Genomic DNA, 14,453 nt, shown 5'->3' on the forward strand with positions numbered 1-14,453 from the left:
TTCTTTTCTTTTTGACTCTTAAGTCTTGACGGCAGCAGCATGGTCACACTTCATATCTGCCAACACTAACCTCGGAAATGAAGGTTTCTATAACGTGCTTAGTGTGTGTGTGATGCTAGGTAATGGGCAAATATAGCTCCTTAAAAAGAAAAAGGTAAAAAGTCAAAAGACAGAATCCAGAGTTTTACCCATTTCAAGGTAAGTTTGTGGCTCAGCAGAGAGTCTGCAGAGGAGCAAATATTGGATATATTTAACAGAAACATATCTTTTTGTAATCCAAAATATTTCCTACAACCTTCTGTAAGGTTTGTTAAAGGGAATGGAGCAGAAGTGAGCAAGGACATTTTAAAGGGATTATCTGTGTTAGTCTTGCCTGAACAAACGACCAATGGAAATATATTGTGTTGTGGCACAATGAGGGCAAAAATAAAAGACGAGCAGTTGACAAACATGAGTGTTGACAGATATGGTCGGTTGCCCCACGCTGCCCCAGCTGGAGGATGGTGAGGGGAACCCCTGGTTTGTACACACAACTCCATCTTCAGTCAGCATGTAGTCCATTCAAACCATTACGTGTTCCTACAGGGAGATATTCTCCGGGGAGAAGAGAGCTGCCAGGCCTAATGCCTCACTGTTCTGTATATCCTTGTCGGGCTTTGGCTTTTTAAAGAGCGATGGAAGATTCCGGATATGAACCTCCTTCCTGAACTGCTGGCACAGAGCTTTCTGTTGGCAGGGGAGAGAGAGAGAGAGAGAGAGAAAGAGGGGAGGTTAAACAGAGCTATTCGAGATCCACCAGCAAGAATTTCATTAGACTCATTAGACTGTACAGCTCCTGTTGAGCTGCTGCATGTAAGATTTACAACACCGCCAGAATCACTGTGCCGAGTAATGACTTGCACTCTTATGGCCTGTCTCTCTGGTCACTTCTGATGTCTGTCTCCAGTGTGATATCACGGAGAAGCACTGTCCTCTAGTGGTTAAAGGTGACATTACCCCAACAGTTCCTGCGATGAGCTTCCTGAACTGGTCTTTCCTCTTTTTCTCTCCAGCCTTCTGGGCGTTGGGGTCCACGAGCCTGTGATCATACTGGTCCAGAGACTCCAAATTGATGTTTGGGATCTGGGTCATTACGGTTCTCAGCTCCATGTAGCGAGGTCGCTGAAGAGAAAGGGGCAGACCAACAGTTTCTCAGAAATGAACAGAAAGTGAACATATTATACCCATGAAACTAGAAATATCCACATATGGAAGAACTGCTTAACCCCAGGACTATGAAGTACAATTTGAAGACATTATCTTGAGCATTTGTTTTACTATTTTATGACAGTTAATAGACAAAACAATGGTAAATAAAATTCAAGGCAAATTGATTGACATACTCATTGGATGATTGTTAATTGCACCCCTAGGTGACCTGGAGTATCACAGAGTCAGAGTGTAACTCTTAGAAGTAAATTAGACCAAACAAAAAGTAGAGATAAAAAGTAGAAATGGAAAGAAGAAAAGAAATGACTGCTGTTATCCTCACCAGGTTTTCATAGATGAGCATTGCCAGCTGAGAGAGGGTCGAGTTGCAGACTTCATGCTGCCCATGAACCTGAAGGCCTCTAAGAACACTGGTATAAAACCATGTGACTGCCTCAGGTAGAAGATTACCTCCTACGACCTAAAGACACAGTGAACAAGGGAGGAAACGTTTAAGATTAATTTTAGAATTTAAGATACTTTTAGAGAAACTTTTCAAATCACATTTACATTTAAATTAAAACAAATTTAAAGCTGAAAAAAATGACTGTTTAGGATTGTGTCAATGGCAAAGCAAAATAGTCTAACCCAACTCTTTACTGAGAGAGCGAGGAAGAAAGCAAGGAGCATCCTGGAAGATAGCTCCTATCATCTCTTCAGTCACTTTGAGCCTCTGATCTCCAGGAGGCGCTATAGAGTCCCTCTGGCAACTAAAAGATGTTTCTTTAAAGCCCTTGTTTCCAAATTATTTTTAACTCCACAAAGTGATATCCAATCCACAGATAGTAGCTTTAAAATACTTTGGAGGCTCCTCTATCATGGTGAACATAGACATACAGAATAACAAACTATTGACTATGATCTTTTCATGGGATTTGAGGCTAATAACAAATATGTTTAAAAAGGGAAGAGTGAGAGTATTGGCTACCTGCCGCAGAAGTGTCCAGCAGACCATGGAGGCAGTGCGGTGGCAGTTGGTGGTGTCCTTCCATGACAGTGAGGTGAAGGCCAGGGTCAACAGGGACATGTAGATGTTCTGGGCAAAGAAAAGGAATAGTTTACATACAGTATTCAATGTGGGACTGTAAATGTTATGTGATAACACTGAAGGCTGACCTCGTGCTTCATAAGACATTTCCCCAGCTCAGTCAGCTCCTCTGTGGGCTGGGGACACCCCATCTGCACCGACTCCGTCATCATGTCTTCCTCTAGGTACGAACAATTCAAACAAATTGATGAGATGGTCCTGAGAGTAAAAAACTGATATAATCCATCCATTGATTCGAACTTCATTCCATTTCACTCTCACCTTCTATTTCCTCCTTATTTGCTGCTGATTCAGGCACTTTTCTGGAAATGCAGCTCACGGCTACGGGAGAAGGAGAAAGTATTATGGCCCCATAAATACTCAACTCAGTAAAAGCTGATCAGGCAGTTGTGTACGAGTCCTGAAAATCCAACACTTCATATTTTTTAGTACCACAGAGAACACACCATCAAAAACCACACTCTGCGCCACCTTGTGATTCATTTCAGAGAAATCTGACAATGAAGTGAATTTAAATCCAGTTTACGATACAAAAACATTTTAACAATTTCATGAGTTGTTGATTTTAGAGTAAACATGATGTCAAGAACTCCCCCTATATGCTTTCGGCATAAACTGCAAGGTGTGAGTTTTAGCCTTATTTAGGAATTAGGGCTGATGTTTGCACTTTCCTCAACTGAAACCAGTTTTAGTTTGTGTAGCTGGCAGAAACTAAAGTACATTAGCAGTATGAAGGAATAAGCCCTGAGCTTTACATTGAGTATAGCCAGGGACTTCATATTGCTGTAGTACAACAACTTTAACATGATTGAATTAAAATGACTTGCAATTACTAAGTGGCTGGCACACAGATAACCCAGCTTTCACTTTCAAACTCATTTCTTTATATTTGGGGAAATATTAGATACAAATAATTGTAAGGTAATAAATGATCTTTAAATCCAGTGTGAATTTATCTGATGTTTTAGCAGACTGTATAAATTCTTTGTAACACAACAATAACCACGTGTATGGAAATTTTGTTTTGCTACAAGAGATGATGAAAACTTACAGAGAAGATCCAGCAGCTCTCTGGTGAGCAGCCGCACCAGCTGTTCCTCCAACATCTCCTGGGTCACCTGGCTCTCCTGACACACCACCTCCTCCTCCTCCTCGCCACTAAAAACACAAACAGGTCATCAGTCCACATAACCATTTTATAACTAGGACATGATGTGCCATCAAAGAATGAATTAGTCAATGTTAACCACAGGCTCCAGAGGTGCAACACAAACACTCTCCCATTACTTACTTTACAGAAGTCCTCTGGTTGATGACCTGCCACTTACTGTTGAGTCTCTGCAATATGAAGCAGAAATAAGGATGAGCATTGTCAAAACAAAATGCTGTGGCTACGTGAATGCAGTGAATCTAAGGCTACATCCACACTAACACATTTTAAACTGCATTTTAAAGCTACAAGTATCTACTTTCTTTTAGCTCTGTATCAGTAAGTATCGCTGTGTGTACTACCACGCAGCCCCGGAGTTTTCCAACTAAAAACAGGGCCAGCAGCGTTTCCAACCTTTTTGTTTTCGTCACTTGGATACTCCAGAGTAGTGTGGACAGCAAATGTAAACATAGCAACAGTAATGCATTAATGCAAAACTAAAAGGTATTAGTTTGGTTGTAGCCCCATGGTGTGTAGAGTGTGGAGAGATCCTGACCTGCTGCATGTAGGCAAACAGAGGGCCCAGCAGGGGGCAGAGTAGGCTGTTGTAGTACTCCTGAGGACATGATAGCGTCAACTGCCTCACAAACACCCGTGCACTTGTTAAGGAAATTGAATGTTGACATGGAGCAATAACTCAGATTTGTTTATGTAGAGTAATATCAGCTGGAATGAGTCTATAAAAAGATATTGTACATAGATATATATCAACAAACTACTGGCTTAAGCGTGGTGATAAAAAAGGTAAATGAAATGGCGCAAAAGCAAATAAGGATATGAATCATGGGTCGAAGTCTGTGGTCGGGCACGTGGTCGAGGGAAACGAAAGCAGAGCCGGCTATTTCTTCAGCCAACCTATCAATGGTGTAGAACTCCTGTTGCAGGGACAGACCTACATTTCCCAGGATATGGAAGCTGCAGAGGTACAGAGAGCAGAAGAGGAAGTAGAATTAAATCTGCCACGGCATGTGTGGTATAAATAATACTAAAATAAGAACTACAAAAAACTATAACAACAAATCTCACCAGTTGTCGTAGACTGTGGATAAAAATCCCTGCATGCGCTCCAGATTGCTTCTGTACACCGGAGAGTCGTAAATATCCAGAGGAGGCTGAGAGAGACCTGGAGAGAGAAAGCACAAATTGAGAAGGTTTATCAACAGTTTGTTTTCAGTTGATGGCTTAATGTATCCAAAAACGTGTACAGAAGTCTCCTCCTACCCAGGACCACATTTTTCTCTGCATCCATCACATCGTGGACCCGAGAGAAGGTCTCACTCAGACGAGCCATGTTCTCTGGCATGAACAGACTGTTGTGAGTCCTGTAATGTGGATGAAATAAGAGTATGTTAAACACATTGATAATTGTTTGGCACCAATAACCCAGAGACAAGTCAAAATATGAAACCAAAGTCATTACACTACAACATACCATGCCCATAATGTGTGTAAATGATCTGATCTGGTTATATAATGGGATACCTGATAAGAGCCAACAGGTTGGGCAGCAAGAGCTGAAACTGTGCAGTGCAGGGGTTCCTGTAGATGGGGGCCCCAGCGGGGTTGTAACCCACGACGAAGCCACCAGCCTTGGCTTCCTCCAGGTCTGCAGGCCAACGCGCCCGTTTCACCACCCCCAGCATGGCATACAAACAGAAGCTCAGCTAGAGGAAGAACAAAAAGGCACGGTAAACATACACCAACATATATGCACCGTATTAGCATGCACACAGTTAGCGTTAAGCTCAAAGCACTGCTGCACCTAAACTTAAAGCCGTCTCTCAGTGGCTGTGAATTTAAAAACGTGAGCTTTTGGGAGTTGAAAAAAAATCTGTGACTGACATATTCTGTCTAACAAGTTATTCTGTAGGACTTCACAGGACTGATTGATATTTGGTCAGACAGTCGATAACAGTTATGTGCATGTTAAATACATTTCAAATTGTAGAAACTCTGTTTACGTTGTGTCCTATTTATTTGAAACCGCAGTGTTTTGTACTTAAGGGGTGATTTTTTCAGCCTTTGCATTGAAGAGCAAAAAAAAGTAGCATTAAACTTAAAGTAATAACATAAGTAAGTTTACTATGATTTCAATTTGTCTACAACATCTGAAAATAACCCAGTGACCAAAATTCACTGTTGGAATAAAAACCTGTCACCCTCAGAGCCCACACACCAACACAGTGTACACTAATACACTTACCCGCCCCCTATTAAGACCCGATGTGTCTGCATCTGCACTTTGCTCAGCCACCGTCTGATCAGCTCCAACAAATGTCAGGAACACAGCAGGGTCAGACAGCACACTGAAACACAAAGGATAACATTCAGCTATTTCTCATGACATGAAAATGCTTCACGTACAATTTGAGCGAAATTAGAGAGAAATCACACGCACTGTTTCATCTCATCTGACGTCCATTCTGCGACCACTGACGCCATCAGCTCGTCGAGAAAAGCCTTCTGCTTCGCAAAGTCTTTGAACTGGTTGCTGATCAGCACCATCGATTCCATCAGTGACGATTTCTCCAGGTGAGTCAGCGCGGAGTCGCTGGAGAACAGCTTCTTCACGTGATTGTAAAACATGTCAAAACAAGGCTGGAGAGGGAAAAAAAAAATCATCATTGAGGAGAAAGATTTAAAATCATGCTCATTCACTAGCACTGCATACTTCAGGTGCATATTTTGTGAGATACAAGGGCATTTACCAGGATGAACTGTGGGTAATCCCGGCAAATTTTGATGATAGAAGAACAGGCGTGCCTCCTCACATTCTTCACAGCTCTGGTCCGAGGTGCCTGAGGATGTCAGTTGGTGAATATATATATTTTTGGGGTCTTTGACATGAAGAATGATGACGATTTTTTTCTCTGTTAGGACGACTCACCTTAGTGTCCTGACCGACCTCAAATGTGATGGCTTTAAACAGCTGTGGGGACAAGAGAAGAGGGAAATTAAATGTCTTCCAACCGCTAACACACACTAACATCTAGCCTTTGTCTGTAATGTGAATGGATACAATCCCAGGTCAGATGACTCTGCAGTAGACACAGGGGTTTTATCGGCTTTAGCTCCGATTGGCAGTGATGGAAACTTGAAACCCCAGTGAACTTGCCCACGCTGCACCTTTTCCAGAATGACGTCATGATGGGCATTAAACTTCACTGCATTGGTTCGTGAAAAGCCATGAAGGTTTGTGTACTAATTATTTTTTACATCTTGGGAACAACGTGCAACAGCGATTTTATTCTTCGTACCGTGCATGATGCAACCCGGGCAAGAAAGCGAAAATCCTGCAGTCGTTGTAGTTGTTTGAAAGAGGGACTGAAGTAAAAGATGTTAAAGTCTAACCACTGTAACATTGTCACTGGTCTCCATGGTGCTTTCTTCTGTTGTGTTTCCTGTCAGCATGTTTGGGCTGTAGAACATGACTCACCAGGGGAAAAAACAAAAGGCAAACTCCTCTACTGGGAAATGAGTCAATCGCCTTTTTAGCAGGTTTACCCACTTTTCAGAAACTGTGTATACCTGCTTATGTCAGGGTTAAGGAGTAATTATAATAAGTGAACTATATAATATGCATTTTTAAACACTTGTAGGTACAATGACAACACATGTATAGTAGACACACACACATAATATACAGCGACCAATGATGACTCAACTGACCTTGTAGAGGACCTGTGGCAGGAAGTGTGGTCTGTGCAGGACAAACGGGAAGAGGGCCGAGACGTTGGTGAGCACACAGGACAAAATGAGCGGGTCTTTGGTTTCATAGTCCAGCACGGCCTGCAGCAGCTTCATGCTCTGATCTATTGGCAGCTTCTACAAAGTGAGAGGCAGAAAGAGGGGTCAAAATAATCCACATTATCTTTTTTCATTGTTTCCCCCCCCCCCAATGCTGGTAGATGCCACCGTTACCTCCTCTTCCAGACTTTTGAAGATCTGTGTGACCATGCACTCCATGAAGACAGTCATCGCATCCCACTGAACCACAGATGGAGACAGGAGGGAGCACAGGCCTTCTGCAGACTTAGCTAGTGAGGTGAGAAGAAAACTTAATTCGCTGCATACACAATTCATTTACTGTCTATACTGCAAAGTTAAGTTGTCTAATGAAAAAAAGGTAAAGTAACCCCATCTATCTTACATACCACTAACAGCTAAGATACATAATCACAGAGTTATCACTTCTAGGATTTCTTTGATCAGAACACAAACTTACATGTGGTATCCCCAATATCAATAGGGCTGGCAATCTGATACTGTAACCATTCCGCTGCTATCTGAAAGGCCTCCAGGGGAACAACACGAGATGCGCACCTAACCACCTCTCCCTGCTGCGCTCGAAAAGCTGTGAAGCACAAAAACACGGCATAAAAAACATTGAGACAAAAATCCTAAATGTATTGATCGGAACAGCAGTCACACTACAATACTTACAATTAAAGAAAGAGTTGAAGTCCTCGTCACTGTCAAAGTCCACACGGGAGTACTCACAACTTGGACTATTGTCTCTCGATGGAAACCCAGCCTGGAGGGAGAAAAGGAGGAAAGACAAAAACTTTATTAACAACCTGTGGGGCTCTTCTTACTGAAAAAACTGTTTTGGGCCGCTTGTATTCGCAACAGTGTTCTTTCTGGCACTAGACAGAGCTTGTGACCATAGGTGAGGGTTGGAACGTAGATTGACTGGTATATCAAAAGCTTTGCCTCACAGTTCAGCTCCATCCTCACCACAACAGCCCTGATATAACGCCTGCTTTCCTGCTGACCCACCTGTCCATCGGTTTAAAATCAGAACAACAATGCCCTGCATTCCGTCTTCGCACATTTCATATAGAATGCTGAGGCAAAAAATAAGCACAACATTCCTCCCTTGAACAGTCTGTGTAAAAAGGACTTCTCACCCACCTTGACAAGGTTGGTCATAGATGCTTTGAGGTATTTGACGGCCATCTCCTTAACAACCGCATCCTTTGATATCGTCTCATGTCTGAACAAAGCTCCCCAAGTAGCCAGAGTGGACGATTTCAAAAACTGCAGAGGAGGAGGGGTTCATAAGTGAAGAGATCAAACACAGCTGATAAATATTCCATTTCCTCAAATACAGTCTGTAACAATGGGGTTTAGAACAGTTGTCATCTCACCTGACTGGAATGTGTAGTGAAGGATAAAAGAGCTTCCATGTACTTGCTGAGATTTGTAGGTATTTCAACCTCTACATCTGAACCCTGTGGAGACAACAGGGTATTTGCCAATGATCAATCATAAACAGGTCTAAACAAGTAAAGTAAAAGGATGCTTCTGTGATTCTACACAACGTGTGTGTATAAAAAAAAAAGGCAGAGATGAAAAGACGATGTGAACAAAAGGAATTATTGTGGAAACAAATTAGGATAAACTCACCACTAATGGGCAGAGCTGGCCTCCGAGAGCGCACAGCACCTGACACAGCCTCTTCAGAAAGATGTAGCGCCGCTCCACCACCTCCACTGCTCTACACGTACACATGCACACAGGACTATAAGTCACAGCTAGACGTTTAATTTGCATCTGTGCTCTACCATAAGCAAATACTTCACATTACTTACTGTGATTCGGGGGATTTCTTACATATCGCCAGTCCATCTGCAGACCTGTCACCAGACAAACCCATAGCATTCAGTAATAGTTACATTTTAGGTTTAATGGATGATGGAGAGAAGCAGCTGTACTCACTGAGCTGCAGAGAGGATGTAGTGTATGGCCACATCATCAAACAGCAGCATGAATGGTTTCCTATCCTCCAGCTTGCCCTGTGGCAGAATGACACATTTGGTTATACACTGTTTTATTATTATCCAATAAGCCATGGATACAAGAATGTGTATCTTTGAGGTTTTTATCCCAGAGGTTTTGTTATTATTCAATGTTTCTACTACATTGATGTCTCGATAAAGTTTGTAAGAATTGAGAAAGCAAAAATTGCCAAGTTGGTATATTTGTCAAAGAACCCAGAGAAAAAGAGTCCACACTTCTCGGTTCAGGAGTTATGGGTCCAAAGTCGAGCGTTTTAAAGAGCCACATGGCAGCACTGCAGCTCTGGTTCTGCACCATTTCTTTCAATGACTCACAGACTAACTTTATAAAAGAATGTCATTAAAGTCTGGTACAATGTTTTAAAGAACGCATCTAGTGACTATCTAAAACAGAAAGAAAAACTTGATCTCTTTACAGTTATATTTTAATCATCATATCTTAACTTTTCCCTGTGCCTCACCTTCCGGCTGATTGCGATGAGCAGACACTCTGCTGCCTCGAGCTGCAGCTCCGGCTCACTCAGCAGCAAACACAACATCTCCAGTAGATGGCAGTTTCCAGAGGTGATGTACACCAGCGACACCCAGTCAATGTAGCCTGCAAGTGTGTTCAGCGTAGCCACAGCGACTCGACAGTGAGCTCTGGCCTGTGCGTGGAAAAATTACAGGAATTAAATCAATAAATAATTTCATAAGAGGGTCATTTTAAAGCAAATATGCAGATGATGCTGTTCACTTACTTTCAGTTCATGTCCAGGTAGTCCTTTCTGGATTAAAACAAAAACAAAACACAAATAGGTAAAATAAAAAATACACTGTTAAAGTTTACATGTATAAATAAAATTGTCTCAATTGTCTCAAATGAATCAGCTACTTATTACTACAAAATAAAAGGTTGACACCGCACTGACCAGTCTACGATAGTCCTCCACGTTGAGTTGCAAAATGGCCATCATAAAACTGAAGATGTTTTCCATGTTTTGGGTGAGCGTCTGCTGGATGTCTCTGCGTCGCTGTGCGGGCAATGCTTGGAAGGTGATCACATCCTCTGCCAGCCTCAGCAGGATCAACATCACCAGCTCGGTCTGGGCCTCCTGTGGAAGGTGCAGATGAATTTTTGTTTTAAATTAAAGTTCAGCTTCAGTCCACAACAGCAGAATTCAAGAGCTGGGTCTTTTGTTGACAGTTTGCTCCGAAACGCCACAAACCTCTTTTGCACCGAGTAATAAAAAAGTAATAGTTGCTAAGATGATATGATAAAGGCTGTTCTTTTAATGCATGGGAGTTATTGTATAATTATACTCAAATTACATGCAAAGTGCACCACATAGGTAACCTACCCCTTGGCTAGTGAGAGCCTCCATCTCTTTCAGCATGTCTGGCCAGTGTTGAGGCCATTCTCTCTTTATCATTTCCACGGTGATTCGGGACAGGACATCTTTGATATGGCTCTCCTCCTCCAGGATAGAATGAGTACCCTGATGAGACACAAAACATGCATCAGAGAGAACTGTCTGCAACCTTGACATTTTATTTGAGCCCCAAGACAAATGATCACGTGAAGGAGAGAGGAGGCAGGAGCGCTACTGGTGTCCCTCAAACCACATGTCAAAATAGAATGGCATGAAGAATCCAGGTCCAGGCACTCAAAGCAACAGGCCTTTCTTTTTCCAATGGGCGTATCGGCTTATGCCTTCATCAGGGTGTTAGCAGCCTATTACTATTGTACTTACATTTGATAAGAGTTGCATGGCGCACTCCTTCAGCTGGACTTTCTCTTGTTGCTGCATGTTGTTCCATCGGAACCTGCAGGGGAAGCAGAATTTCTGTCAGATGTGCATCTTTTGGCATTTGATTATGTTTGTACTTGTACTGGTAAGTTACACTCACTTGATGACATGCTCCAGGATTTGCAAACCAAAGTGTCTCACTACAGCTGGGTGGGCTTTGTCGGCTAGTTGTAAGCCACATGGGACACAGAAGGAGTTGGTCTCTTTAAACTCCTCGTAAAACTGCAGGTAAAAACAAAGATTGTGTTACAGACGACATGTTTTAAATGATGTTTAAATCAACCAAATGCCGTCTACGTGTTACACGTCAGCATCTGGAGGCTACAGCAACATCTGTCTCCAAGACGTTCAGAATAACACGTGAATTAAATAAAGCTAACCTGCTATATAGCCATTCAAACTAGTCGCGACGTTGCCATTAGCAACGCAGTGTTACCTGGCCATGTACAATTAGCTCCGTCAGTAAAACCCACACCGACATTCAGTGTTAGAGCCTGTCAGCGTGTCTGTGAATGAATGAATGGAGGTGGATCGACAGTAGGGTGGTGGTGAGGTGATGACTGTGGAGTTACCCTCCACCTCTCACAGCATCTGGCCATCATCTCTGCTAATGTAGCGAACGGTAGTGGACACAATCAGCCCGTGAGAGTGATGACGTTGCCACATGAAAACACTTTTTATTGCACAACTCGCAGCACAACAGCTGCCACATGAATGACAAGCTAGGCTAGCTAGGAGCGATGCTAGCAGCCCACAGAGATGCTACCTTCAGGGCCTCCAGTCGGTATATTTGACTCGTTTCCGCGTCCATCATCACGTTCACAGCTTTGACGAGCTGCTCGCACACGGCAGCCACCGGGTCGGCCATGACTTCAGGTCGAGTCTGACACTCTGCGGAGAAGAAGGCGAACAGCTCCCTTATGCAAAAACACCAGCAAGTGCAGCGAGCCGCGTTCACCAACGTGCGATAAATGTGCTACCGCTTGTCGAGGGTTTGAGCCTGTCCGCTCGCCGTCGATGGGGAATTCTGGGAGTTGAAGTTGAAGCGCGTTTTTTTTTTTTTTTTTGAAGATCGTCTATAGGCCGACAGAGAAATCACTCCTGAAAACCTATGCAACATTTTTCCCATGTGAATTTACATAAAGGACTAATTACATTTCTTATAAAACCCTATTTTTTATCAAGCTCTATTTCATTTGAATTATTTTGTATCTTTCAAAAGCTTGTGACACTGATGTTACATTGTCAGTCAACTACCTTTCCTTAAATGATGTTATTTTACAATTTAATGGTTAATTTTAATATCTTTTCCTTGATTATTGATATTTTTTTTCTCATTCATCAATTGACTTATCATAAATTCAATTATCAATTATTATTATTTCAATTATAAGCAGATATCTTTTCTGAACTTCGATCATTACAGCCTGGAAGAATCAGAAGGCTGATGTCAAATTTATTCTAATCTCAGAATGAGGGCAGTTTTTTGGTGTTGTTGTTTCTACATCACTTGAAAGAGATGATTCTCCTCATGGTCAGTTTGGAAAGTCAGAGCAGCCAAAAATCCCTTTCAAAATAAAGAAACACCACTGGAACGCAAGTGTGCATGAGAATAAGCGTGTGAACGCACTAAAAGAGGATCTCACAAAACTTTCTCAGGGTTTAAAAAAAAGTTAATTTATTGTTTTTTCCTTCCATATCCCTAACGTAAAAAATGCAAATAGTCCAGGTCTTCCTCAGATTTAATTTCTTTCTTAAATATTTGTTTTCTTCTTTCTCTATTTCCTTCATTCTGTTCTTTCTTCTGTGTCTTTATTTGTGTGGATACAGTAGTTGTAAGGGACCTGGGGATGGAGCTGGGGGAAATCCTGAGTTTATTTTTGAACAATTTTACTCTTTACTTATTCATTTCTGTGGCCTTCATGCACAGACCTTAACTATTCTATATCCGTTTCACTCTATTATACCCTTTGAATGTAGGACTTTGATCACAGTGTGGTATTAGTACTTTTGCTGAAGCAAAGTGAACTTTACTCCACTGGGTCATTACTTGTCAGCTCAAAAAAATACAATCGGTCACGTGATAAAGCTGCTCGTATTACCTCCGCCCACTTCAACTACAGTTTTCAACTTTAGAAAAAGGAGCAGAGGGAGACCTCTCGCGTCCAATCATGCCTTGTTTTCCTGTCGGTAGCATCTGTTGCTGCGGACATTGTTGGAAATCAAACTCTTCATGAGAAGAAATCAGGTTTAACATCTTTAAAGTGAAACTATAAACTATAACAAAGTTTGATGTTTACACCGGACTAGACGAGGAGGAGGGGGTGGGGTTCCGCTCCTGGAGGAGGCGGGGCTTGAATTCCAAAGTGGGAACGAGTTTCCTCTCGAGACGTCACTCCGGGATAGGCTGCGATCCGCCGAGCTGCGCTGTCACTCATCGGGGTTTCGGGCTGATCACCATCGCTTCCTCCGGTGAGTAAGAAGCTGGAAAATATTTGAAAAACTCCCTCAGGTGTTCACTTGTAGTTTTGTCCGTAGTTTGATTTAAAAACATGAGGGTTTTCCGTCGTGTTCCGCGCTCGCGACGAGCCGTTACAAAGTTCTGAAGCGATGCACACACACACACACACACACTGAACTACGACGGAAACTTCGGTCGCGAAGGCCTTGTTGCAACAGGTCCCCGGGAAACACGTAACAACATGTGTGTGTGTTCTGCTTGGTTTTGTGTTTGTTCCGGGGCTGAGTGGATGAAGTAACGTTGTGTTGTGTGTGTTTTTTGAATGCAGGACGCGACCCCCCAGGCAGGAGAAAGTAGCCCTACCCGTCGCGGGATTAAAGTGATCGCCAGTCCCGTCGCTTTCGTCGAAACTGCCAGTGGGAGACGGGGGTTCATGCCGCGTTGGGTCAGCTAAATGCGGCACGAAGCTAAAATGATGCCGGTGAGTTTGTGTTTTATTTCCCATGGCTACAAGTTTTAACGCTGTCCCACGGTTTAGCTTCCTCCACATCATAGCACCGTGCTAGCCTCGCCGTGTTCCCACCGGGAGTCACCTGGACATTTAAATTGACGTGGCAAGTTGATGCGGATGGTACTTTGGTGTCATTGCTATGGCAACACAGGCTCGTGTTGTGAAGTTCACCAGCAGCTGTGTGTGTGTTTGTTACACTGTAGGTGACATCATTTATTTGCATTATTATCCCACGTATGTAAACACAAGTCTCCATCGCTCAGATGCCTTTTTGTTGTATTTGTACACTCAGTTTTGGGACAGTGATCATTCACCATTACTTTTATCTTAACTGCATTTATTAATTTATACGCTTTTGTTAGTATACATGTTTCCTCCCTGCTT

General features: G+C 42.6%; 2 protein-coding genes across 5 annotated transcripts in view; one reads left to right on the forward strand and one right to left on the reverse strand.

Annotated features, from left to right (window-relative positions):
- Positions 1-14,233, reverse strand: LOC117775213 (exportin-5). Of its 2 annotated transcripts, XM_034608143.1 has the most exons (34): positions 13,922-14,233; positions 11,864-11,988; positions 11,198-11,319; positions 11,041-11,113; positions 10,648-10,785; positions 10,219-10,401; positions 10,048-10,074; positions 9,769-9,954; positions 9,228-9,304; positions 9,101-9,145; positions 8,916-9,006; positions 8,657-8,740; positions 8,421-8,546; positions 7,950-8,040; positions 7,732-7,860; positions 7,428-7,543; positions 7,176-7,331; positions 6,394-6,435; positions 6,215-6,304; positions 5,905-6,104; positions 5,710-5,812; positions 4,989-5,170; positions 4,728-4,828; positions 4,533-4,629; positions 4,285-4,421; positions 4,003-4,100; positions 3,588-3,634; positions 3,348-3,454; positions 2,558-2,617; positions 2,365-2,456; positions 2,177-2,284; positions 1,532-1,669; positions 997-1,161; positions 1-726 (listed from the first exon to the last, which is right to left on the reverse strand). In XM_034608143.1, the coding sequence occupies exons 1-34, from the start codon at positions 14,109-14,111 to the stop codon at positions 580-582; spliced, it is 3,873 nt and encodes a 1,290-aa protein (XP_034464034.1). In that variant the 5' UTR covers positions 14,112-14,233; the 3' UTR covers positions 1-579. The 2 variants fall into 2 exon arrangements, with proteins under 2 accessions (XP_034464034.1, XP_034464035.1); XM_034608144.1 differs by lacking the exon at positions 11,864-11,988 and having other exon boundaries at positions 13,922-14,059.
- The window catches only part of tp53bp2a (tumor protein p53 binding protein, 2a), a 27,343-nt gene continuing 26,300 nt past the window's right edge, over positions 13,411-14,453 (forward strand). For all 3 annotated transcript variants that reach the window (XM_034608145.1, XM_034608146.1, XM_034608148.1), the window contains exons 1-2: positions 13,411-13,569; positions 13,887-14,039. In XM_034608145.1, the coding sequence (XP_034464036.1) occupies positions 14,013-14,039 (27 nt within the window). In that variant the 5' untranslated portion in view covers positions 13,411-13,569; positions 13,887-14,012. The remainder of the gene's footprint in view (positions 13,570-13,886; positions 14,040-14,453) is intronic.

This window comes from Hippoglossus hippoglossus, chromosome 15, assembly GCF_009819705.1.
Source record: "Hippoglossus hippoglossus isolate fHipHip1 chromosome 15, fHipHip1.pri, whole genome shotgun sequence".
Lineage (NCBI taxonomy): Eukaryota > Metazoa > Chordata > Actinopteri > Pleuronectiformes > Pleuronectidae > Hippoglossus > Hippoglossus hippoglossus.

Bases quoted from the DNA above. Each gene is read 5' to 3' on its own strand.
- LOC117775213 (XM_034608143.1), bottom strand. From the start codon at position 14,111: ATGATGTGGAGGAAGCTAAACCGTGGGACAGCGTTAAAACTTGTAGCC. The intron at 2,618-3,347 runs GTAAGTTTTCAT...CTTCTCCCGTAG, and splicing joins AGAGCTGCTGGATCTTCTCT to CCGTGAGCTGCATTTCCAGA. The intron at 727-996 runs GTAATGTCACCT...CCCTGCCAACAG, and splicing joins TCATCGCAGGAACTGTTGGG to AAAGCTCTGTGCCAGCAGTT.